The sequence below is a fragment of the Dreissena polymorpha genome, chromosome 15 (genome assembly GCF_020536995.1).
Source record: "Dreissena polymorpha isolate Duluth1 chromosome 15, UMN_Dpol_1.0, whole genome shotgun sequence".
Taxonomy (NCBI): Eukaryota; Metazoa; Mollusca; class Bivalvia; order Myida; family Dreissenidae; genus Dreissena; species Dreissena polymorpha.
The window spans coordinates 64,904,252-64,928,225 of record NC_068369.1 but is presented as its reverse complement, the minus strand read 5'-3'; the positions used below and the strand labels follow the sequence as shown (position 1 = coordinate 64,928,225).

At 33.3% G+C, this 23,974-nt stretch overlaps 1 protein-coding gene across 1 annotated transcript; it reads left to right on the top strand.

Moving 5' to 3' along the window:
• Positions 1-882: 882 nt before the first annotated feature.
• Positions 883-18,621, top strand: LOC127859359 (uncharacterized). The gene is made up of 6 exons (XM_052396715.1): positions 883-1,012; positions 4,196-4,273; positions 4,546-4,608; positions 6,331-6,461; positions 16,843-16,913; positions 18,356-18,621. The coding sequence occupies exons 1-6, from the start codon at positions 884-886 to the stop codon at positions 18,595-18,597; spliced, it is 714 nt and encodes a 237-aa protein (XP_052252675.1). The 5' UTR covers position 883; the 3' UTR covers positions 18,598-18,621.
• The last annotated feature ends 5,353 nt before the right edge of the window (positions 18,622-23,974 follow it).

Here is a 23,974-nt window from a genome sequence, read left to right as displayed (position 1 = left end):
ATTCCGCCAAGTACACATACTTGACGTATTTTATACCTTATATAAGCAATCTTCGTAGTTTCACAAAATTTAACGACAAAAACAGAACTCTCCAAATTATTCAATCGTTTCGCGTTGCAACGCTTTATAATTTTTAGGTTTTAAAATCGTCAAAAGATGCATATAATGGCTATATTAGACCATGGTAAATGTTCAGTATTACTGTTTCCTCACAAATATCATAACTAAAACGAAAATTTGCGAATCTGAAACAACTTTTTTCAATTTTGTCAATTTACCAAAGCGTGAAAAGATCCCTTTAAAATTATCCAAATAAATGTAATATTAATTATTTTATAGTTTGTTTTATTTTCAAAGCCGTCTCATATTCTTGTATCTATTCTTTTCATTTCGACGACGATATACCTGAAGCAAAAGACAAAGAGAATCTTTTTTCCAATGCATTAATCCTCAATAAAGATAATATATTACTGTAATAAACAATATTCCATAGTTTTAAAGAGTTTCGACCAACATATTTGCAACGATTAATTCAAATAAAAAATGGGGCCGAAAAAGCCTGGTACCTGGGCCGAAAGAGCCTGAAATTGGGGCCGAAAGAGCCTGATAAAACCGGGGCCGAAAGAGCTTGTGGCCGAAAGAGCCGACAACCCCAAAAAACTCTCAAACTTGTTTTTCTCTCAACATTGTCCAATAGTAATACAAAATAACATGACCAAAAAAAATTGTCGAAACAAAAGGGGGGTAGTAGCTTATGCCGAGTGCCTGTGAGTGAGGCGTTTGCCTGTTACGTATAAAAAGTGTTGAGGTTTTTGGACATAATCTAGTCTCCCGTGCCACACTTCAATAGTTACCTCCCTTTTTACTAAATTTGCCAAATAATATGGACGACAACGACAGCGACGACAATTCTACCGAATATGAAAATATGCCTTCTCACCTCATTGTGCAAAAACAGCTTCAAGATTTGGTGTCCATCCAGAGGGCCAGAGTCGCACGCTTGCAAGAAAGTGTAATGCAATGTTATATTTTTGTTGTCCATATTGTGGATTACCGCGATCTATGGCATGTTTGAACACGACAATCGTGCATTGATGATTGAGCAGACACAGTCTTATCCGTTCTTCCGACCTTTATAAAAATGTAATCAGTGTCTGGGAAATACCGTAATTACTCTAAGTTTTGGGAATTAATTATTTTTGTTGTGTCCGAAAACTTAGATACGAAAAATATTCAGAAACTACAGGTGTCCAAAAACTTACAAGTTGAACATTGAAGTGTCCAAAAATAGCGTCAATTGTATCAACGACATTCCGGTAATAGCACGTGCTTGTAAAATACCATTCCGTATAGTATAAATTACAGTTATATATATTTGCACTGCATTTTAAATGTTTTTAAATGCTTAATTTATTTGACAGAAAGTTACTGCAAGGTTGTACTTTGACCAACGAGTTCAAAGATGAGAATGTGATGTACCGATACTAGCTAGTATGAACCTGTAATTAACGCAATAAAAAAAGCAAACTATGATTTCTTTGTCTGTCCATTTCCAATAGTTGATGTCTAACACCTTCCATTGTTCATAAAACTTGCAATAGGGTGCATCACACTTGTAAGCGTTTAGTATTTGTCACAGTTATTTTACTGAGAAGGGGTAGTACCATTGCGGTAGATAATTGAACTGTAAATTGGCACTACCCCTGTTAATTGTCATAACGCTTATGCTATCTGGCGAAACCATTGTTTAATACCGGTTTACAAGGTTACTTACCCAATAACGCACATGTAATGGTCCGTTGCCCTCAGGCATGCACCTGCCGTGTTTTATGATGTTATTCTGGTTGTAAAACCCCATGATCAAAGTGTCATTAGATATAGAAAACAGAACCGAAATTAGGTAAAATAGCGCTGTAAAATATACTGTCCGAAAATTTAGAGACATTAATTATGGAGGAAAACTCTTGTGTCCAAAAATTAAGAGTCACGAAAAATATTTTTTTTTTGCTAAAAATAGGGGTGTCCGAAAACTTAGAGTGTCCGAAAATATAGAGTAATTACGGTACACATATACTAAAACGCTCTAGTTTAATCTTTCAATTGTATGTGCTAAAGACGCAATAAGTTATGTTAATCTACGTTTTTTGGCATGTAGGTAGCCTCTGTCTCATGTTTACCAACATTGTCGCAGACAATACAATTTTTTGGCTTGGACTTAAATCATCATTCTTTAAATTGAACAATAAGTTTTTGTCAATTCATTCTTCAGATAAAAGTAATTGCATTTATTTCTATAAAAAATTGTACTGGATTAGTGCTGCAACAATACGCAAAAACCGTATTGCAATATATTGCAATATATTGCTAACTTGTACCAGAATTATGACTTGCAAGCTAATCACAAAACCAACTTAATTACATGAACACTTCCTTTGTATTGTATGTTTAGGTTCTAGTTATATCCTATTGGCAATTCTAGCCTATTTTACAAAATGCTTTTAAACACAATTAACTCTTTTTTTGGCTTTACATTTTACACCATCCTTACACCGCTTAAAATATCCTACCCCTTCCTCGATCTCATTCGTTTCCCGCCTCCTTTAAAGACTAAAATATGGCCAAACAATATTTTTTCCATTGGCATTGTCTAAAAAGTCAAACTCAGTGTTCGTTTCGTATGCCATTTTGAGAACTATTATAAAAGCCACGAAGAAGAATAATAACTTGAAAGAGAATTGTGGATGTTTAAAACTTATCTTATTACGTAAAAAAAAAAATTTGATCATTATTACTTCTGTTTATAATAACATCAATAAAACATTTTTAATTTGTAATTAATTGTTTTTTTTCCGTATTTTCATGAGCTTCATCTTAAATTTAACAGTATGACATGCAAAAGCAGATCTTGCGGACTCCCATGTAACATCTCTGCTACCTATAATAGACTTTACTAAACAGTAAACACCGATTTGTTTTGTTTACCTTTATATCATTATTTCACATGGCTTTTCTGGACGATATGTGGATGAATTTTTGTAGAATTTTCGTACCGGTATGATGAAAATCGTATTGCAATACAATATGCGGATAATATTTTTCCATATGTTTTTATAGATCAGGTTTAAATAAAGTTGTTATTTTATTGTATTAAGAATTCTTAAACATTGTGAACATCATAATAATAAAAATAAACTCTATAAATGGTATTTTCTATTGTTCGGTTAAAGAAGTATGAGGTCCGATAAATTTTATATATCAGTTAACAGACCTCATGTCCTGTAAGATTTCTTTGTCTTTTGCATGGGTTTAAAAGTATACTATTATCAAAAACACATTTGTCCTCAAAAATAAAATGCTATTTTCTAGTGATGAATTCAAGTCTAACTTTGATGATTAAAAAGTGGAATACAACCCAACCAAACAAACAAATAGAAAAAGATGTTGATGAGGATATGAAATTTCAGAGCATATCACATGTGTTAAAACTTAACATTAACCTTCAAACATATGTCTACTTAAGAGTGTTGTGATTAAAAAAAAACAATGCCAGTAAACAGTATTAATGACCTTTTTTCAGTTGAAAATTGAAAATCATGCAAAAAAATGCTGTGCAGTTCTAACCTGGTCAATTTAAGTGAACAAATGAATATCAATTCCGTTCCAATTAGACAATCTGGACAGACATAACTGGTAAATCAGCTTAATAAAGAAAAGTGAGGTTAAGTGAAGTGACTCATATTTTATGACTATAATTCTGTTCAAAAAGGTGGGTTTTGTTTAAAAAAATATGCACATACTGTGCTTGGAGGCTCTTGTAAATATATTCATTTTGAAATAGTGTGTTGATGCTAACAAATACAAATACAAGAATGACTAATGAATTATGTCTATATTTCTACCCAATGGAGTGTTTTCATATCATAACAAAGACTGGACAAAATGATAGGAAATAATATCAGGGTAAGGTTGTTATGGTTCCATCCTAAAAGTCTTTAGTAACAAAAGTCTGATCATTTAATTATTTTGCCTTTATTTGGTTGTAAAGATCTAAAATTTAAATGTTTGACTGACTGAGAAATAGTGTTAATTAAGGATATTAAGTTCTTAAGTGGCTAAATATAAAGGAACAGTGGATATGTGTATGATCGTAGGCAATGGCATTTACGTTCATTATTGCCGAATGATTGTATTGCAGGTGAACTTGCAAAATGAGACTTTAAAGGGTAACTTTGTACCAAGGGAACTATACGATACAGAGTTGTCCTCACTTCAGGTAATATGTTACAATGTATTTCTGTAATATTTGTTCAAACAGTTGTAAAGAAAGGAATATGGGTTTATTAAAAAAAACACATTATAAATGTAAATGTTATATAGTTCCACACTCATGTTAGGAAATGAGATTGTGACTTGCTTTGTTTTTCAGTAATTATGCTAGACTCATTATATTATTCTGCAATTCAGTTAATTATGAAAGATTGCCAAACATATGAAATAATTAATCAAAAAAAGAATGTTTGTATTATATTTTAATGCATGTTTCAGGAAAGTTTGAGAAGTGATTATGTACCCAGGGATCAATATGACTCAGCAGTTAGACAGTTGGAGGTAATATTTAAATTCATAGCAAAATTACCGGGTAATATTAAAAATATATATAGATATCTGCTGAACATTTTAGGAACTCTTTATAAGAGATATCAAAAAGCAAGCTAAGTTCGTGTTGTTTGTTTTTTTAATTGAGGGTGTGATGTCAGAAAACATGGAGTAATACACTCATTTACACTGCTTGCAAGCATTGGCTTCAGATGTTTATTTCAACTTAGTGTATACCAGTATGTATGCTTACAACAAACAATTTGAAGTACACATATACTTATTTAATAACTTATGTGGTTAAATGTACTCTATAATGTTAATGGATTAGTGGGGGAAGTTCATTCAAACAATTAATAATAATAATTCAGAATACTAAAGAAGAATAATGACAAGTATATTTTTTAAATGCAGTTAAATACAAACATATCACAGCTAAGACATCAGATCATTTGAAGATTTTTGGGTAACAGAAGGTTAAATGTTAACTTCACATTCATGTAGACAGACTTCATAACTTTTTGAATTTCTGTCATCCATTCATTTTTGAAGATTTTTCAAAATATCAGTTTCTGTCCTCAAATGTGTTCATTGTTGGTATTGTACTTAACACCCTTTTTGCACCTATCTTCCAAAAATTGTGTAAATTACTTACGTTATGTGGACATTTCTTGCACATACGTAGTATGTCTCCAAAAATGTGGGGAAACAATATACGTAGATATGAAGAATTGCAAAAGCCATGTCTACAGGATGCCTATAGTGTTTAAGCCATATTTTTTCATTGCACTTTCACATATGTGTTTACCCTTTACCGCTCAGATACACAATTTCACACATGTAATAACCCTTTACCGCTCAGATACACACTTTCACACATGTAATAACCCTTTACCGCTCATATACACACTTTGACACATGTAATAACCCTTTACCGCTCAGATACACACTTTCACACATGTAATAACCCTTTACCGCTCAGATACACACTTTCACACATGTAATAACCCTTTACCGCTCATATACACACTTTGACACATGTAATAACCCTTTACCGCTCAGATACACACTTTCACACATGTAATAACCCTTTACCGCTCAGATACACATTTTCACACATGTAATAACCCTTTACTGCTCAGATACACACTTTCACACATGTAATAACCCTTTACCGCTCAGATACACACTTTCACACATGTAATAACCCTTTACCGCTCAGATACACACTTTCACACATGTAATAACCCTTTACCGCTCAGATACACACTTTCACACATGTAATAACCCTTTACCGCTCAGATACACACTTTCACTCATGTAATAACCCTTTACCGCTCAGATACACACTTTCACACATGTAATAACCCTTTACTGCTCAGATACACACTTTCACACATGTAATAACCCTTTACCGCTCAGATACACACTTTCACACATGTTATAACCCTTTACCGCTCAGATACACACTTTCACACATGTAATAACCCTTTACCGCTCAGATACACACTTTCACACATGTAATAACCCTTTACTGCTCAGATACACACTTTCACACATGTTATAACCCTTTACCGCTCAGATACACACTTTCACACATGTAATAACCCTTTACTGCTCAGATACATACTTTGACACATTTGCAACAGAATGTATTTTGGTTGCATATGGCCATTTTCAATTTTCTCCTGAGCGGGAGAGGTTAAAGACAAGCTAAATCTCTATGTCTTTCAGGATGAGAAGGTGGAGCATGCATGTACTCGTGTTCGTCTGCAGGAGGCCCTGGGTAAGCTGGAGCAGGCAGTGGCCGAGATAAACAATCTGCAGGAACAGCTGCTGCAGCAGAAGGCACACTACGAGAAACAGTGAGTAGGAATTTGAACTTGACAATGACACATACTAGTATTTGTCTTTTCCTAGCAAGTAGTTAATTTTTATTCCCCACCAAAGGCGGAGGGATGTAGAATTGGCGTTTTCTGTTCTTTATTCCGTTTGTCTCAAAACATTTAAGGTCTATATCTAAAAAAACTGGGCTATCAAAACAAATTAGGGGGAAACATAACTGTACTTCAGAATAATTGCTGGACTATCAAAACAAAATAGTGCAAAAATAACTGTACTTGTCAATTAACACAATGAGTGAAGTTGCATCAAAAGGCCAGCCTAAACTAAGCTTCTCAGGGGTAAAATCCCAAACAAAACAGGCTGTAAAAAAATCTAGCCCGGAAAGTGAAGCTAGCAACTCCAGCATGGAAGAATTTCAACTCATTCAAACACAACTACAAGCAATGACCGATACAATGACAAGTTTGAGGGATGATCTCAAGGGTATATTGAAGAAGGAAGAAGTTGAGCAACTGATTACAAACACTGTTACAACTCTAAGGAACAAAATTACGCAAAACATTAATGATAAGGTAGAACAATTAGTCAGTGAAAAAACTTGTTCAAATGCAAGCTCAATTAGATTCATGGGACTATGACAACAACAATCTCAAAGACAAAATACAAATTCTAGAAGACAAAACAAATACCAACGAAAAATTATGCATGAGCAAATAGAAAAAAACCTATGAACTTAGCAAACATGCCCACATGAAAGCAAATTATAATGAACAATATTCAAGGAAAAATAACATAAAAATATTCAATATACAAGAAAAAAGAGAGGAAACCGAAGACTTAATCACCAAAGAAGTAACCACAATCCTAAAGAATCAAGCAGGGGTGGACCTACTGCTTACTGATATAGTGGCCATCCACCGTATCCCTACAAAAAGGGGACAAACCAGGCCAGTTCTTATAAAATTAAGGAACAATGCGGCCCAACATTATGCGAAAAAGGGCCCCCATGAAGAATGGTGGTTACAAACTGGTTGATGATGTCACCAAGGCGAACCAGGGGCTTATCAACAGGCTCCATCTACACCCAGACATAAGTAGCGACTGGTATTTCAATGGATCCGTGTATGCACAAACTGTTGCGGATGAAAGAATCAAATTTGACATTTATGATAATGTGAACAATGTGATAGAAGAGTTCAGGCTATACAGAAGATCAGGTGTGAGCGGACAATAGAGAAAACTATTAACATTTCTATGATAAATGGACACAGTGATAAAGAAACATGGTATATCCCTATTTACATATGAATCATTTAAGTATATTATACAAATTTGTTTAATAACAATTACATATATGTCTCATCAGGTTAATAACCAGTGTAATTTGTTTTTTGTTGTTGTTTTTTTTAACAATATTTTTGCATACTTAACAGAAATTCACCTCTGGAATAAATAATTTGTTAAAGTAAACATTTTGGAAGAACTATCTAGTACAGTTTAAAACAAAGTAGACAAAAAAGAACCTTTTTTCACATTTAGGAATTAAATTTTATTATAAATAATTGAATCATTGAATCCTAAAAGTAAACAACCTTCTAAACTAAAGGTATACAATGACAATCATTAACCTTGAAAACAGACTCAAGAATTAAAAGTTGGCTTTAGAAAATCTGTATCTATATTTAGCCTCAGGATATAATCTTTGGTCAAATAGATTGGTATAGTCTTTATCCGATTTAACGTAGGAAGTCATTATGTGTATAAAAAAATTACTTGTGAAGAATATAATTATGCCTTTGTACAATTGTCAATAATAACTACAAATAATAAACTATCTTGTACCTTTTGTTACTTGTATGCTGTTGTTTATATACCGGTCATTGTATGTTATTCTTATTAATTAGATAGTCTGTACTTAAGGTCGCCGTGGTGTAATGGATATGGTGTCCGCCTAGTGACCGGGAGGTCACAGGTTCGATCCCCGCTGTGGGAGCGTTCTTTCGATCTCCAATATAGACACCTAGTACTGGTTTTTGGCCCAGGAAACGGACTCGAGAGCATTTCAAATAAGTAGGAATTACTTTCTATGCAATCGAGCTAAAATAAATAGGTTTAACGTAATAGTCTGTACTTAATTCGTACGTAGTGTTTATAGTCTGTACCTTTTTGAGAATGCTCAAAACCATGCATGTCCACTATATAGTCACTATCTACTCTAATTTAATCCATCATTTGTTAAGCATTTGTAAATGCGAAGAATGAAAATATACCAAAGTCAAAACAAAACAATAATTTAAGAAAAATACAACCTTGTCAAAAATGCTGCAAGTAATTTGCAAAAATATATCATTTTATGTCATTGAAAAGATGGTTATTTTTACTTAAGTATCACAATAAAACATTCTTATTTTTCTTTACATAATAGCAAATTTGGAATAATCAATTCCAACATGTGATAAAAGATAAGAAAGCCATTGTTAAATAAATGTCTGGACCTTTTTAGCAAAAAAATAAATAAAAATAGAAATTAAATCTTGGCATGAATATTTCACACCTTAGTATATTCAGGCTGAACAACTTTTTCTCAAATACATGCATATACATGTAGAGGTCAATTATCAAAACTGTAGTGTTCTTACTCACTTGATGTTGTTGCACATTATAACTGATATGTACATTACTTTACTGCTGTTCTTATATTATTCATGATCCTTAGTATATTTGATTGAGGAATTTACATACCCGTTCTTTTTGTATATTTGAACTATGTATTTTGCTTGATAATTATACTGTATATATACTTTTTGTTGAGATATGAATATAATGGATGGCCACATGAAGGTTGATGAACATTCATATTATATATGTGGATGTATTGTTCTTTTTATTTGAGAGTTTTAACAAATAATTATTATGTGTTTTTAACGAGCCTGAGTACATGTTTAACATTTTAGACGTCCTGATAATCAAGACTGTCCATATCCAACATAAGTGCTATTTTTTCAGTTTTTATTTAATAAAAATATAAAACAAATACCGTATGCTTATAAGCATTTATATTTAACAATATAATGTATTGTCGCGTGAACTTTTATTGTATTTACACTTAAATTATTTTTGTTAGCTAGGCTAGGTATTTTGTGAATTATGAAGACTTGAAAAAACACACACTTTTTTGGTATCTCGGCTGATATCTCAGTTTAACTTAATTAAGATCTAAGACAATACCGTATGCTTCAAAGCATTTATATGTAACACTATAATGTCTTGTCTCGTGAACTTTAACTGTATGTACACATTCAGATTTGTGAAATTGATACACCCCAAATACAATAATATGTAAAATATGTGTTGTAAAATCATGTATTTAGATGTAAATTAGCTTATTATCCCCCGCCAGAGGCGGAGGGATATTGTTTTAGCGTTGTCCGTCCGGCTGTCCGTCCGGCTGTCCGTCTGTCAGTCCGGCACTTTTGTGTCCGGAGCCATATCTTGGAAGTTCTTTGGTGGATTTCATTTAAACATGGTATGAGTATATATATGCATAAGAGGATGATGCACGCCAAATGGCATTGTACACCATCTGTTAAAAACAGACTTATGGCCCTTTGTATCTTGAAAAAATGCTTTTTAGTGTCCGGAGCCTTATCTTGGAAGTTCTTTGGCGGATTTCATTGAAACTTGGTATGAGTATATATATGCATAAGAGGATGATGCACGCCAAATGGCATTGTACGCCATCTGTTAAAAACAGACTTATGGCCCTTTGTATCTTGAAAAAATGCTTTTTACTATAGGCACTTTTGTGTCCGGAGCCATATCTTGGAAGTGCTTTGGCGGATTTCATTTAAACTTGGTATGAGTATATATATGCATAAGAGGATGATGCACACCAAATGGCATTGTACACCATCTGTTAAAAACAGACTTATGGCCCTTTGTATCTTGAAAAAATACTTTTTACTATAGGCATTTTTGTGTTCGGAGCCATATCTTGGAAGCGCTTTGGCGGATTTCTTTGAAACTTGGTATGAATATATTCCCGCGCCAGAGGCGGAGGGATATTGTTTTGGCATTGTCCGGCTGTCCGTCCGGCACTTTTGTGTCCGGAGCCATATCTTGGAAGTGCTTTGGCGGATTTCATTTAAACTTGATATGAGTATATATATATGCATAAGAGGATGATGCACGCCATGACTTATTAATTCACCTAAATAAATTGTGAAGGCTTAAGAACCTTCCTTTGTCTTAGTTTTGTGTTATTGTCTTCCGTCCGTCCATCTATCATTATGTTCATCCGTCCAATTTGCACCCATCCTCAAACAAAGCATATGTTGCGGGGGATACCTTGGGCCTTTCAGGCCCTCTTGTATGTTTGATTTTTGCCACAATCAATCCTCTTTTGGCAAAACTCCTTTTGTACATTTTGTTTCTGTTGCGTTGTATGTTTATGTTTAATTTGCTGAATTGCTCGCATCATAATATGCAGAAGTTAAGAAGTAGAAATATTGTATATTGTCTACCTAGATACCTGTTTAGTAATATATATGCGAAAGCACATTTTTCACCATGCCTTTATATAAATGGATAATCTTAAATTCATCTCTTACAACTGTAGGGGTCTCAATAACAGTAAAAAACGTAGAGATGTATTTGATTTTTTTAAAGAAAAACAAGCACATATTTATTGTCTCCAAGACTGTCATTTTACTCCTGATATGAAAACTAAAATATGCTCAGAATGGGACGGTGAATGTTACTTTAGTTTCGGGCAATCAAATTATAGAGGTATTTGCATTCTGTTCAGAAAAAAACTTACCAATCACAATAAATAAAATTGAAAATGACTCACTTGGTAACTATCTTTTATTGAATTTGACATATATGACACACCAATTTACATTATGCTCACTATACGGGCCTAATAAAGATACGCCCATCTTTTTTACAGACCTATTTAAAAAGATTACAGATTTTCAAACTGATGATTCATTATATGTGGAGACTTTAATTGTGTACTAGACGTTAACCTGGACTATCAAAATTATGCAACCATCAATAATAATAAACATGCAAGAAAAACACTGCAGTCTATAATTAGAGATAATAATATAATTGATACTTTTAGATACCTTAATGGCACTACTCAACAATATACATGGAGGCAATTAACACCATTGCAACAAGCTAGACTTGATTTTTTTTCTTACCTCTAATAGTTTGTCATCAAAAATAAAAAAATCTACAATTAATTCAAGTTATAAATCAGATCATTCCATCATTGACCTAGAAATAAGTTTTGAGGATATAGCACATGGAAAAGGGTTATGGAAATTCAATAATTCCCTGTTAAATGATATTACATATTTAAACTGCATCAATACTTTGATAGAAAATGTTAAAAAAACAATATTGTATTCCAATATACAACATTTAAAATATTGAAAATATTGACAACAGTAACATACAGTTTGTTTTCAATGACCAGCTATTTTTAGAAACCTTACTTTATATGGAAATAAGAGGAAAAACTATTTCTTTCTCATCATATAAAACTAAACTCAACAAAAACCATGAATCAAATTAAATTAAAGAGATTGATATACTTCAAAAATCATTAAATGAAACTAATGCAAACCAACTTCTTGCTTTACAAAATGAATTAGAAAATGTTAGGGAAAATAAGCTTAAAGGGTCATTTATTCGTTCTAGAGCTAAATGGGTCGAAGATGGTGAAAAACCCTCTAAATACTTTTGCTCGCTTGAATCAAACCATTATACAAACAAATTGATACCTTTTATTGAGTTAGAAAATGGTGCTAAGTTAAATGAGCAAAATGATATTTTAAATGAAGCTGTTACATTCTATAAAACACTATACAAAAAAATGAAAACGAAATTGAATATGATATAAAAGCTGATTTATCAAATGTAAATATACCAAAATTGAGTAAAGTTCAATCTGATTCAAAAGAAGGACTGCTTAATATTAAAGAAGTATCCACAACACTTAAAAATATGAAACATGACAAAAGTCCAGGCTCGGATGGATTCACTGCTGAATTCTTTAAGGTGTTTTGGAATAAATGAGGTCACTTCATAGTTAGAAGTATAAATTATGCTTTTATGATTAATTCCTTGTCAATAACACAAAAGAATGGAATTATAACTTGCATTCCAAAAGAAAACAAGCCGATATATTATTTGAAAAACCTGCGACCATTAACCTTATTAAATGTAGTATACAAACTAGCATCAGACTCAATTGCAAAAAGGTTAAAAACAGTACTTGATATTTTAATCTCTAAAGATCAAACTGGTTTCATAAAAGGTCGATTTATTGGTGAAAACACTAGATTACTTTATGACATATTGAAATATGCAGAAGATATTAATTTACCTGGATTACTTATGACAATCGATTTTGAAAAAGCATTCGATACCTTGTCTTTAAAGTTTATAGAAACAGCCATTAGCTTTTTTAATTTTGGGCCAATGTTTCAAAAATGGATACATGTATCTATGTTTTTGCATAATACCATGGCCTCAATACAAATAAATGGATTCCTGTCTAACACTTTCTGTATAGAGAGGGGCTGTCGTCAAGGAGACCCCATCAGTGCTTACATTTTCATTATATGTGCAGAAATTCTTGGTATTAAAATAAGAAAAAGCAATGATATAAAAGGCATTACAATAAAAGACATAGAATATAAAATATCTCAATTTGCAGATGATACTTCTCTACTTCTTGATGGGTCAGAATCATCCCTTAATTGTAGAGCTGCAATGATTCACCAACAGCTTGATTTGATTTCGATTTCAGACACTCCGATACCGATTTTTTCGATTCGATTCATGATCAAACCTAGTTTTATCATATATTCACTCTTATGCCTCAAAATTAACATTTCTGTTCAAATGTGATTTCAATAAAACACATAAAAAAGAATAGCAAATTAGGACTCAATTTTAATAGAAAAACTTCTGACTAGAAGATTGTGTTGATTACACAATAATAAAAAATAAAAATAAATTATCATAAGAACGTATCTGGAATCAGTTGAATGGTGGTATTATCACTATTATACTTTTACCCAAAACCGCATAAGCATGTCTACCATTGTGCCATGACAGCATCACCTGTTACCTGTAGGACAAATCACATTCTCTAATAAACTTAACAAAACTCCAACAGAAATAGAACTACTTTTCTGGCTGGCGACTTGAGTAGTTGCACTTGTGCGACCTCTTAGACTTGCTAAATCAACGTTATGTTTGCGTTTGACATATTGCATTAGATTAGTGGTTGAGCCGGACTTAGCGTACGCCACATCCGTGAAGCACAGTTTACACTTTGCTTTATCGGTAGGGCTACCATCCCGAAACTCAAAATACTGCCACACTTTTGATTTTAGCTTCTTAGGCGCATCTGATAATTTCAATTTGTCAGCAACAACTTGTTCAGCCATTTTGACGCTTTTTCCGAAAGAAGACCGTAACGGGCTTATTGATTGGATGGCTAAAGTAATAAGCAACCAATCGCGCGCGTTGTAATTACAAGTAAAGATAAAACCTACATTCCTGTATCAATAGTCAGAATACAGCGCGCTTTACGTATCTATGTATATATATGTATTTATGTTAAAGAATCGAATCGAATTTGGTAGGTTTGGTATCGTAATCGAATCGAAGCATTTCGAATCGATTTTCGATTAATCGGATCAAATCGTTGCAGCTCTACTTAATTGTACGTTAGATGTGCTTTATGACTTTTCAAGATATTCTGGACATTAACTATGAAAAAACTAATTGAATTTGGATAGGTTCTATGAAATATAGTACATGATCAATAAAAACAAAATACAAACTGACATGGGGAGCTTCTACTTTTAAAGCTCTTGGGATTTTGTTTGATGTTAACTTAGAAAACATGATAATGATAAATTTCAAAAACAAAATTGAAAGTATAAAAAGTACAATAAGTCATTGGAACCGTAGAAATATAACACCGCTTGGAAAGATAACTATTGTCAAATCATTACTTCTACCTTTACTTACTCACTTATTTGTATCGCTACCCACTCCAAGAATAGACACCATGAAAACAATTAAACAACTATTTTATGACTTCATTTGGGCAGGACCAAGCAAAATAAAAGCTAGTGTAATTGTTAAGAAATACAATGAAGATGGGCTTGATATGATAGATATTTTTTCTTTTGAAAAATACATGAAAATAACATGGCGTAAAAGATTATTGTCAGGCGAGGGTAATTGTTATAGACTAGTTAAATCGATAATAGATTTCAAAACTATTTTTAATACTGGCAAAATCTAAGCAGAGAAAATATGTTTACACCTGAAAAATAAATTTTGTCTTGATGTTCTAAAAAACTAAGTTTTGTATATTGAAAAACTGCCTATATTAAGTTGTAATGATATTCTGGACATGCCTCTATTTAACAATCATACTTTTAAAATTAACAACTGTCATATTTATATTAAAAGTCTATATGAAAGAGGTATTCGTTTTGTGAGAGATATTATGACAGAAAGAAATTGCTTTATTTCCAAAGAATCTTTGGACGAACATGTTGGAATAAATGTATATTTCTTATTATACCAAGGATTAATTAACACTATAAGTAAATATATAAAACATTTTGAAGATATGTCGATTTTTGACAATAAAATTCAAGGGCCTATATAACCAACATATATAAAGAAAATAGTAAGCAGCCCAAAAGAAGATAAACATATTTATAAAATATTAATAAAAAACAATGACATTCCAGCATGTCAATCAAAATGGAATTCAGAATTTTTTAATATTGACTGGACAAAACACACATGAACTCGTTTTCAACCTAACTAAAGATACATATATTAGATGGTTCCAGTGCAGAATAGTCCACAGAATCTTAGGAACAAAATCTCTTATGTTAAAAATGAAAATTGCTGCCAATAATCTACCACGGTATGTACTTTTTGTAAAAATGAAGTAGAAAATATTGTACACTTGTTCTGGTACTGTCCATATTCCCAAGAAATTATTAAATATGTTGTTGAAACTATTAATAGAAGAAGACAAAGTGAAAATATTTTATATTACATTTCAAGATCTAATACTTGGAATCACGACCCCAAAAATGAACGATGTAAACATTCTTTGTCTAGAAATTAAACGGTATATTTTTCATTGTCAGAAGAAAAACACAATCTCCTCCACTTTTGGACTTGTAAATAGTATGAAGCACAACTTTGAAATATATAAAACCACACTTAAAACAGATGATGAATTAAGAGACTGGTCCCTTATAAAAATATTTGTAGACATCTCCCATAATGACAACACTAATCATGCATAACACGTTATTTAGATACAATAAATAAAGTCTGCATTTTTTACGTACTTAACATTAGGCAATTCAGCACTTACTTTACCTTTCAAATGTGTAATATATTACAGACAAGATATATACATGCCTACAACAAAAGTCTTATAATACGTATAAGCAAATAGATTGATATAGTGCTAGAACTATTAAACCATATAATTTGTGAAATGAATGTATGTTGATATAGTGCTAGAACTATTAAACCATATAATTTGTGAAATGAATGTATGTTTTATAACTGCATGTATGCTGTACTCAAATAGCTGTACTTAAATATTCTGTAAATAACATGCTTGCATGTATGTATGTTATATCTTACGGATATAATAGTTTATGTACCCCTCTAATACATGTTCATAAAATACTTTTTATAATATATGCTTGTATGTATGTTATGTATGTATGCCTGTAATATCTTGCGAAGAAAATAAAAGACTTATGGTAACCTTAAAAAAATAAAAAAATAAAAAATTAAACTTCATTAATGTGTGGTAATCAATCGGAAGAAGTGCCAAGCACAAAAACCATAACCCTACACTTTCCTAACTAAAAGTTATCGCCCTTAGTTGTTTGGTGTGATGTAACTTTTCATGGCTTTATCTTTGATACATGTATGTTACAAGATTTCAACTTGAAACTTCATAGGTGTATAGATATAAATGAGGAGAATTGCAATGCATAAAATACTACTTTCCTACACTTAATTATTTTTTATGATTATACCGTATATCAAGGGATTTGCACACATACCGGTACATAAACACAATTTATTTGGCGGGGTTCTAGTATATCAATTCAACGAATTTGCTAGTTTTACCTGCTTTTGGCTAAAAATGTTGTTGTTTCAACTAAGTTTGAAATTCTGAATTACATAATTTTGCATTAGTTTTATGACCTGTTATCTTATAACCTGCTAAAATTAATATGTCTAGTTCCCATGAGTATTCATGTTAACCAAATGGTGCATTTGTTGACCATACATGTAACTTTGTATTTCCAGAAGTGGATCATTAAAGAGCAAGACCATGCAAGAGACTGCCAAGACAATGAAGCTCCAGTCCAAGTGTTCTGGTAGGTCACACATTCCTATAGGCCTTCATAGTAGGTCACACATTCCTATAGGCCTTCATAGTAGGTCACACATTCCTATAGGCCTTCATAGTAGGTCACACATTCCTATAGGCCTTCATAGTAGGTCACACATTCCTATAGGCCTTCATAGTAGGTCACACATTCCTATAGGCCTTCATAGTAGGTCACACATTCCTATAGGCCTTCATAGTAGGTCACACATTCCTATAGGCCTTCATAGTAGGTCACACATTCCTATAGGCCTTCATAGTAGGTCACACATTCCTATAGGCCTTCATAGTAGGTCACACATTCCTATAGGCCTTCATAGTAGGTCACACATTCCTATAGGCCTTCATAGTAGGTCACACATTTCTATAGGCCTTCATAGTAGGTCACACATTCCTATAGGCCTTCATAGTAGGTCACACATTCCTATAGGCCTTCATAGTTGACTTATATGAGTATCACTCTGGGAAATGGGGTTTAACGACACTTTCCGCCTGAACTGGATTTTCGTGGTTTCTCCATAGAACCTGCCCATGGATTCGTTGGAATCAGTAATTCACTGTTCCCTGTGACTGGAATCCCAGGACGGATTCTAACTTGGCAGAGGAGAATGTCACATTACCAAACTTAAGCAGGATTTTTGATAAGATGTGTTAGCTGCCCGGTTAGCTCACTAGGCAGAGCGCTAGCTTGTTTAAGCAGGGGGTACCGTGTTTAAGTCACTGACCGGCTGCACACTTATCACCATCTAGCCACACTAAGAAGACACTTTGTTTAAACCAAAGATACAATAAAAGCGGAAAGTGTTTTCCCTGATTAGTATGTGCAGACAGCACAGGCTAATCTGCGACAAGCAAAGATACATGCTGGCATCGGTCAGATAATGATGTTTTGACTATTACTTATTTTTGAGCTTCTATACAAAGTAGGTATTTGTCTCTTGGGTCAATGTGGCCAATCAGGTATAGTATACATTCCATAAAGTCACCTACAAGAAGGTGGAGGTGTTGGTGGCGGTAGATATAAGAATGTCAGCACATTGGTGAGGCATCAGCCTACTCCAAATATAATGTAAACACTGAACTGTATGTCATGTGTTATATGTTATCTGACTAGGTTCAAGTTTCCTTAAATTCCTATATTACATGAAAAACGGTTGTTTACTTTTAATTTGATTCATTATATGTTTCATTAAAGGTTGCCCAAGCATAGTGGATATGGTGTTCCCCTAGAGACCTGGAAGTCATGGGTTTTATCCCCACTGTGGGAGAGTTCTTGAGATCTCCCCCAAACACAAAGTTCTGGGCTCTATTGCGATTCAATAAGCCTTAGGCTTTTGATGCAATCACGCAAAAATAAATAGGTTTAAAACATGATCATGTTTATATTGGTGTTAATAAATCTTCCCTAAAAACTATTTTCTCACCTACCAGAGATGGCACGTCACTGTGAACAGCAGGAGGCAGTGTTGAGTGCTAAGGACAGCGAGATCGCAGGCCTGGAGCGCAGGCTGAAGGAACAGGAGCTCTTGTACCGCAAGGAGGTCAGCGAGTCGGACATTGAGAAGAAGCAGCAGCGCTACATCGCCACTGTGCTGGCAGAGGAGGAGCGAAAGAAGTCACGGACTGGCACCACCTCACACCTGGCTGTGCCAAAGACCAAGCCCAAAAGATGAGGCAGGGGATCTGTAATGGTGGGGTTGAGGGGGGGGGGGGGGGGGTGTGAAAGTGTGAATGTGTGGTGGGGTGGGGATGGGCAGCAGGGATAGTGCTTTTCAACAGGGCTTACATTCATGGAAGTGTTTGGGTATTTTTTGCTCCCATTGTTTTTCTCAGTATTTCAATATTTAGAATCAATGAAAAAGCATACACTGAAGTACTAATATCCGCAGCTTAAAAATTAAAAGTTAGGATTTCCAAAATTTCCTCCTCAAAAGACTAGCTCAGGTTATTATAATAAATTAAATTAAAGAGTTGACCTGGAAAATTTCTACAGAGGGTGAAAAATATGGCTGTGATAGCAATACATTTCTTTTATTAGTATTAGACATTAAAAATAGTTTTGTACATGTCACATTATACTGTTCAATCTAAAAACTAAGGGCTAGGGAGTTTTAACGTCCATTTTCCAAAAGTAAATGAAAGCCCTGCATGAAGCTCTTTATATGACAGAGATCTGCTTGTAAATATACAACTTCATTAGATTACATTGGTATGCAGCTTTAAGCAAAAACGTAAACTCAACATGAAATGTACAAGTTTACATGTTTTAATTGTTTAACTGATTTGTGTATGTTCGATATTTCTTAAGTTTTATTTTTCAATAAAAGAAATATTATTTTTAGCAGGAAACCGTTCGTATTTAGCTCTACTGGCCGATGGCGTGGTTTCCGTCGTCCGTCCATCCGTGCGTGCGTTAGACTTTTTCTTGTTTACGCGATAAAGTCCACAGTTTTCATCCGATTCTTTTCAAACCTGTTCAGTGTCTTTATATTAATGAGGACTCGAATCCTAAAGAAAATGGGTTACATCAGAGTAAAATGTCCAGAATGATCTCCCCTTGAATTTGAGAAAATTGTGAAATAAAGCTTGTTTACGCAATAAAGTCCACAGTTTTCATCCAATTATTTTCCAACTTGCACAGTGTCCTTATATGAATGATGATTCAAACCCTATTGAAAATAAGCAATATCGGAGTTATAAGTCCAGAATTATCTCCCCTTGAATTTGAGAAAAAAAATGAAAATTCAGTTTTTTTATGTGATAAAGTTCATAATTTTCGTCCAATTCTTGGCAAACTTGCACAGTTTCTTTGTATCAATGAGGACTCAAACCCTTTTTTAAAAAGAGCAATATCGAAGCAATAAGTCCAGAATGACTTCCCCTTGAATATGAGAAAATTTTGAAATCCTGCTTGTTTACGCAATTAATTCCACAGTTTTCATCCAATTATTTCCAAATTTGCACAGTATCTTTATATCAATTAGGACTTGAACCCTATTGAATATGAGCAGTATCGGAGAAATAAGTACACAATTATCTCCCCTTGAATTTGAGAAAATAATCCTTGTTTGCGCAATTAAGTACACTTGTTTCCAGATTATTCTTTCCAAACTTGCACAGTGTTTATAGCAGTAGAGCGATTCAGGCCCTCATGGGCCTCTTGTTTCAACTCATTTGCCGAAGTAAAATACATTTAGATTTATTTATACCAGTATTGTAATAATATTCTTACATTAAACCCAGTGTTAGACTTAAGTTGTCAAGTTAAATTTGAGGTTTCTAATCATGAACAAGCTCAAATTGTGGTTGAGTAAAATATATGTATATGTTAAAAATTTACAGAAGCATCGTTTAAATTTTATTTGTATGTAACAAATTTGCAGTGCACGAATTAACCGAATTTCAGCTTTATGAGTGCAGTCAGTGTCAGCTGTTTGTAGTGTTGACAGTGACAACAGTGGGCAGTTGGAGTGTGGTTTTCAAATCAAACACAGATGTACTGATAAAGTGGTCTTTACGCATTTTGAATGGCAGATGAGTGACAGCTGAAAAATCATGATTAATTTGTAATTTTGAAACGTTGTGTATGTCATATGTATGGTCTGTGATATATTTGTGTTATTTATGACAGATATGTGCACAACTCAAATTAAGTTTTTTTGTTGTTCATGTACCTTTTTTGTGGTTAAATGGTGTGGCATTTATGCATTTACTTTAAACACGGTATCAAGTAATAAACTGAATTAATTCAAAAATCTTCCAGTAATTATTTTAATTGATAGCTCTTTGATTTATTGTATGCATTTCTGTTGAGTATAATACTGTGTGTATATTTGTAAATAGATGAATGGATATATATATACTTTTGTGTTTATTATGAACCAATAACTTTCCTTGTTATTTCCGAAAAATTTTCGGCGGGGATATAGTAATAGTCTCCGTCCGTCTGTGCATCCGTCCTTCCGTCCGAAACTTTGTCCGGACCATAACTCTGAATCTACTGAAGGGATTTACTTGAAACTTAAAATATAAACAGATGGCAACTAGGAGAAATGCAGTGACCAAGAACCATAACCCTATCTACCTTAGTTTTTTAATTATCTCCCCTTTTATATAATTTCAAAGTTAATTTTTGTCTGGAGCGTAACACTAAATCTACTGAAGGGATATACTTGAAACTTGAAATATAAACAGATGGCAACTAGGAAAAGTGCAGTGACCAAGAACCATAACTCTATCTACCTTAGTTTTTTAATTATCTCCCCTTTTATATAATTTCAAAGTAAATTTTTGTCCGGAGCATAACTCTAAATCTACTGAAGGGATTTACTTGAAACTTGAAATATAAACAGATGGCAACTAGGAGAATTGCAGTGACCAAGAACCATACCTCTATCTACGGTACCTTAGTTTTTTAATTATCTCCCCTTTTATATAATTTCAAAGTATAAATGTTTGTCCGGAGCATAACTCTAAATCCACTGAAGGGATTTACGTGAATCTTAAAATATAAACAGATGGCAACTAGGAGAAGTGCAGTGACCAAGAACCATAACTCTATCTACCTTAGTTTTTGAATTATATCCCCTTTTATATAATTTCAAAGTGATTTTTTGTCCGGAGCATAACTCTAAATCTACTGAAGGGATTAACTTGAAACTAGAAATATAAACAGATGGCAAGTAGGAGAAGTGCAGTGAACATGAACCATGACTCTTTCGGCCGTAGTTTTTTTAATTATCTCTCTTTATTATTTTGTTGTTTTTTTTAGTTGTTTTTTAATTTATTTATAATTTTAAATTATATTTATATTTGTCATTTTGTGACAAGCTCTTGTATGTACTTATATGAGTTTCAGTGTGAAATCCCAATTAGAATGAACAGTGTCATCTGGTTATTTTCTAAACGACCAGATAAAAAAATCGAGTAACAAAGTTATACATTTGAATATATATATATATATATATATATATATATATTGCTGTAAATAAACTTGTAACGTCGCAGGTATTCCGATTGTTTTTATCGCATTTTATATTTGGCCAAAAACCTAAATAAGATAAGTTTTTGCCAATACTTGACATTAGATTAAGTGAGTGCAATGAAAACTTTTTCGGCCATTTATCCAATCCTCGCGAACCTTTGTCAGAGACGTAGGTAACATCAACGTCTCTGCCTTTATGAAGATCATTTGTAATCTCTCGATCGGGTTCAATAACCAACCAACATCTCTCAAGTCATTGTGGAGGAGTTATGAACATTTAACTATCTTTAATAGTGGCATTGTAGTAGATTTATGTTAGAAAAACAGTGTTGAATCAACGTCCTGAATTAAGTTGTTAATCATATCACGGCAGCAAAACACCACGTTTGGCCTTCTATTGGCATATCGTTAAAGGGGCCTTTGCACCGATTTTGGCATGTATTGAAGTTTGTCATTAAATGCTTTATATTGATAAATTTAAACATTTGATCTTAAAATCTCCAGTAAAAAAACAACAACAACGATACAATTTCAAAAGAAGTTACCCTCAACTGGGCTCGAACAACTGAGCCCTGGAGTCCTGGAGCAAAATTCTTCCGCTTAGACCACTCGGCCATCCGTGCTGATGCTATGAATGGGTGCATTTTTTACTCAAATATAAGCAATCTTCGTAGTTTCACAAAATATAACGTCAACGACAGAACTTTCCAAATTATTCAGTCGTTTCGCGTTGCACCGCCTTATAATTTTCAGGTTTTCAAATCGTCAAAAGATGCATATAATGAATATTTTAGAGCATGGTAAATGTTCAGTATTACTATTTCCTCACAAATATCATAATTTAAACAAAAATTTGCGAATCTGAAACAACTTTTTTTAATTTCGTTAATTTACCAAAACGTGAAAATGCCCCTTTAAACTTAAGAACCTTTCCATCATTTTGATGTTTTCCTCCATGACCGTCGTTTTTATGTGCGTGCATTTGAATGAGAACACAAAATGTTTATATTTAAAATATACGATAATTTCGCAATGACTGAACTGTATATTATGAGAGAGCTCTAGAAGATCGCTATGCATGTGTCTAATTTCGAATTGATATAGTGACTGTTTTCTGAAAAAAAGATAAAAACCAATATTCAGTACTTTGTTATAAGCAATATTTGTGTATGCGCAGCAGTTGGTCGCATATCAAAAGCGAGTTTAACGTTCTTATAATTTTCATGGTTCCTAATCTTGTCCATTAGAAAATTGGACATGATAATATTATCATTGCTTAACGGTGAAATAACCGTATTTCCATTATTTGAAAGATTTCTAATGTCGTTTCGTGTAATCTTGATCAAAGTCAAAGAATGATTATTTAAATCAACGTTGAAAGTACATCGTAGAGTGTCGTTTTTCTCTGTGGCTGCTATTGCTGCAGGGTTTTAAAATTTAAATCGATCGAACGTCATGCAATCGATCACTACATGTGACACCTGATAGGGAATCGATCACACTGTTTACCAATACACAACAATAGCTGATTGTAAGTGCGACTCATGCCATCGATAATTTATAGGTAGGAGGCCCGTTAATGTCCACGTAAAATATCATCCGCACCATTGCATTCTTATATATATATATCCCAATAATGTTGACTTCAATTAATTTTTACCCACCTCCCACCCCCCTTTATAGTACAACAATAAAAAAAGATGTTTGGACGTAAATGTACAACTTTTGTCGAGAAAAGTTTGCACGAAAAACGTTACTGAAGTCTAGTACACAGTAAGCAATCTATGTTAGAATTATTAAAAATATGAATGTCTTGAGCAAAGATGAATGCATCTTGTTGGGCCTCGTTTGCCGCGCAATAGCGACGCGTGTCATCAGATGTACAATAATATATAAATGGACGTATTTCTAGTTCCGTAAGTCCATTACGGTAATCGAATTCATCAAATCTTTTTATCTGGAGACATACATTTACTATTAAACAAATCTAGTGAGGCTGTGCGGATTGTGGCTAGGACAAGCGAGGAGTTCTTTAAGAAATGGGACCGTTATTCGTTTTACTTCTA

Bases quoted from the DNA above. Each gene is read 5' to 3' on its own strand.
- LOC127859359 (XM_052396715.1), top strand. From the start codon at position 884: ATGGACGACAACGACAGCGACGACAATTCTACCGAATATGAAAATATG. The intron at 1,013-4,195 runs GTAATGCAATGT...ATTGTATTGCAG, and splicing joins TCGCACGCTTGCAAGAAAGT to GTGAACTTGCAAAATGAGAC. The intron at 4,274-4,545 runs GTAATATGTTAC...TGCATGTTTCAG, and splicing joins CAGAGTTGTCCTCACTTCAG to GAAAGTTTGAGAAGTGATTA.